We start from the raw sequence: 3,096 nt of genomic DNA, 5'->3' as shown, positions 1-3,096 counted from the left end.
AAAAAAAAAAAAAAGAAAGCACATAATAATGAAGTAGAACTTTTCAGTCCTTAAAGTATGGTGATTATCTTTTTGTAGTATTGCCATCAAGGTCTTCGTCTGGAGAGTTTCTGTTGGGGGGGAGGAAGACCAGGAAAGTTATTTTTCGTGATCTGTTAGAGGAATTGTACCTTCTACTTCACTTTCTCCTCACAAAGGCTACAATACTGAGCTAGTCTTCTGTACGCACAGGGCAATCTGGAAAATGACGTATTTGTCTGCAAAATATCTCCCAGGAGTGTAGGAGTACGTTATAGACATCTGTGGTACCATGTACTTCAGATACAAAGAAATTATGTGTATTTTTGTGTGTTTGATAGCAACGGTATTTTAGAGCAAACACCCAAGTTCACAGAAGTGATGCTTGGCATTTGCCCCTAATTGCTTTAGTTATTAATGATAATTGCCATATAGGCTTCTTTCATTAATTCGTTCTACACAGGGCTTTGAGCTGCAGTGATAAGGCAGGATGCTCAGTTTAAATGGAATAAAATAGTCCCTGAGTGTAGTCGGTTGGAGAAAGCCTGGTGGCATAGTGGTTTACATGCTGGTCTAACCACAAGGTCGCCAGTTCAAATCCATCAGCTGCTCTGTGGGAGAAAGATGAGGATTTCTGCTCCTGTAAAGATTTCAGCCTTAGGAACCTTTAGGTGCATTTCTACTCTGAAGGCTCCCTCTGGATTGGAATTGACACCCATAGTAATGGGGTTTTATTTGGGGTGGCAGGAAGTACACAATAAATGGGAAATTGTGATAACAGATGAGTACATAGTAGCCCAGGTCTTGGATTTGGGCAAAGTTCCCTGGAGAAAGTGATGTCTGTGTTGATCTCTTAAGCAGAAATGAGCCAGGTAATTTGGGGAAGAAAGGATATTCCAGGTAAGAAACTATTTTTAAAAAGGCAAGAAAACACTAAATACAGGAAACCACACATTTCAGCATGCTTAAAAGGAGAGGCAGGACTCATATGAAATGTGACCAGAGAGTGAAGTAGTGGCCGTGTGTGAAGGAGCTCGGGAGCCATGTCCGATTATGAGAGTGAACTTGAGAAGAAGATTTACTTGGGTTCTCAGTATTCTTATAGGTGGCGTAGCATAGCTGGAAATTATTAAAATCTCATTGTCAGAAATAAGACGAAGTTTTTAACAGTCTATGGGTAATTCATTTAAGTTATTCCTAACAGGTGAATTAAAGCCCAAATTCTTTTTGCAGCTGAAAGCTTTGATATTTGCGAAGTAGACAAAATGTAGTGTCGCAGATCTGAACTGTTTTTATCAGGGAGCCTTGGGTCTTGAAAGGAGCCCTGGTAGCACAGTGGTTACACATTGGGCTGCAATCCACAAAGTCAACAGTTCAAAACCAACAGGCATTCCAAGAGAGAAAGGGCTATCTACTCCTATGAACAGATACTCTCTTAGAAATTCACAGGGCAGTTCTACCATGCCCTATAGGGTCTTCACGGGGCGGTTCTACCGTGCCCTATAGGGTCTTCATGGGGCGGTTCTACCATGCCCTATAGGGTCGCCGTGAGTCACCATTGACTCTGTGGCAGTGAGTCTTGGGTCTTGAAAGAGATATTTTCTTCATTGCCTTACAGTTATTCTGTTCTCTTTCTATTCCTCCACTTCGAGTTTGTAATCATTCTTTTATCCCCAAACTTAGGTACTCAGATTATGTTAAATAATTGAATCATAACTCTCTTGGAAATTGTTGCTCAGCGTTTTGTCTTCTTTCTAGGTCCTAGGCTGGACTTTGACCCTGACATTGTTGCCGCTCTTGACGATGATTTTGACTTTGACAATCCAGATAATGTGCTGGAAGATGATTTTATTCTTCAGGCCAACAAGCCAACAGGAGAGAAAGAGGGAGTGGGTATATAGTAAGTGTGGAAATGATCCCTTACTTCTTTGGGGTCTTAATTACAGCTGGGAGACACCTTTCAAAAATACTTCAGAGGATTGTTATATTTTAGAGTAGAAAATGTAAGATTCAAGGCTTTCTTTATAAGCCATTGAGAGTTGGAGGGTAAAGTCCTGTTTCAGTTTGCCATCTCATGGCTTTCTTACCAGTCTAGGTAGATTGATTAGCATTACCATTCCTGCCTCCAAAACCCATTGTATTTCCCTGTCCCGTGTTTGTGTTGGTGTCTGGGGAGGTTTTAACCATTTATTTCTATCTGTACCTTTAGTAATGCCGAGGCTGAAGATGACAGTGAGTGGGAAGATGTGGATGATGAGGACAGAAATGGTAGTGACCATGATTACGCTGACTCTCAAGGAACACTGTCATCCGAAGATGATATGTCTGTCTCGGGCAAACTCGATGGCGCTTTAGAAAAGAACTTGTTCTGGGAAGAGGAAACCAAAAGTCGCTTCACAGATTATTCCATCACTTCCTCAGTCATGAGGAGAAATGAACAGCTGACCCTACACGATGATCGGTTTGAGCAGGTAAGGGCCCGGAATAGGGAACTTCTGATACTGGCTCCCAGCAAGTTTTTACATGTGCTTGTAACCAAACCTTAAAACTTCCAGAATTAGAAAAATAATACTACTAATAAACTGTCAGTATTGGAACAGCCTTTCTCTTCACAAACACCATCGGAGTTGTCCTTTTAGAAGTAACGTGCCATCAAAAGAGTTCGCTACCCAGGCTTCTGGATTTTCCTTTTAGCGTCCGGACATACTGATTATGAGCTGCTTTTGACCAGGGCTTTGGAACTGACCATTCCACAAAAGCAAAATCTGAACACCAAGATTTGTAAACTGGGGGTATAAAAGAATGGGGAAATTGCAGCTCCGTGCCCTGTTAGACACTGGTCTCCCTCTTAGAAAACAAGGGCAGCATTTACATTGCATAGCAACCAACTTTCTGGACCAGCAGAGTCTGAAACAATAGTACCCGGTTCAAAGATGGCTGTTGAGTGTACGGATTGGTGTGCCACAGTACTGACAGTAATCCCAGCTCCCACTTTAGGCATCCTTAAAAAGGATCACCACTCCTTTTCTGAGGACTTCAATCCTTAATTGTTCCCATTCTGGTCATCGTTTGAGTACA

The 3,096-nt window shown here is 41.8% G+C and overlaps 1 protein-coding gene across 1 annotated transcript in view; it reads left to right on the top strand.

Annotated features, from left to right (window-relative positions):
* The window catches only part of LTV1 (LTV1 ribosome biogenesis factor), a 21,660-nt gene that overhangs the window by 10,613 nt on the left and 7,951 nt on the right, over window positions 1-3,096 (top strand). Inside the window, exons 5-6 of the mRNA XM_045294486.1 lie at window positions 1,777-1,918; window positions 2,228-2,489. Coding sequence (XP_045150421.1) covers window positions 1,777-1,918; window positions 2,228-2,489 — 404 coding nt within the window. The remainder of the gene's footprint in view (window positions 1-1,776; window positions 1,919-2,227; window positions 2,490-3,096) is intronic.

This window comes from Echinops telfairi, unplaced genomic scaffold (genome assembly GCF_000313985.2).
Source record: "Echinops telfairi isolate 266 unplaced genomic scaffold, ASM31398v2 ScPeMD7_3533;HRSCAF=4204_0, whole genome shotgun sequence".
NCBI lineage: Eukaryota > Metazoa > Chordata > Mammalia > Afrosoricida > Tenrecidae > Echinops > Echinops telfairi.
Note: the sequence above shows the minus strand (reverse complement) of the source record. Positions and strands in the feature narration are given on the sequence as shown.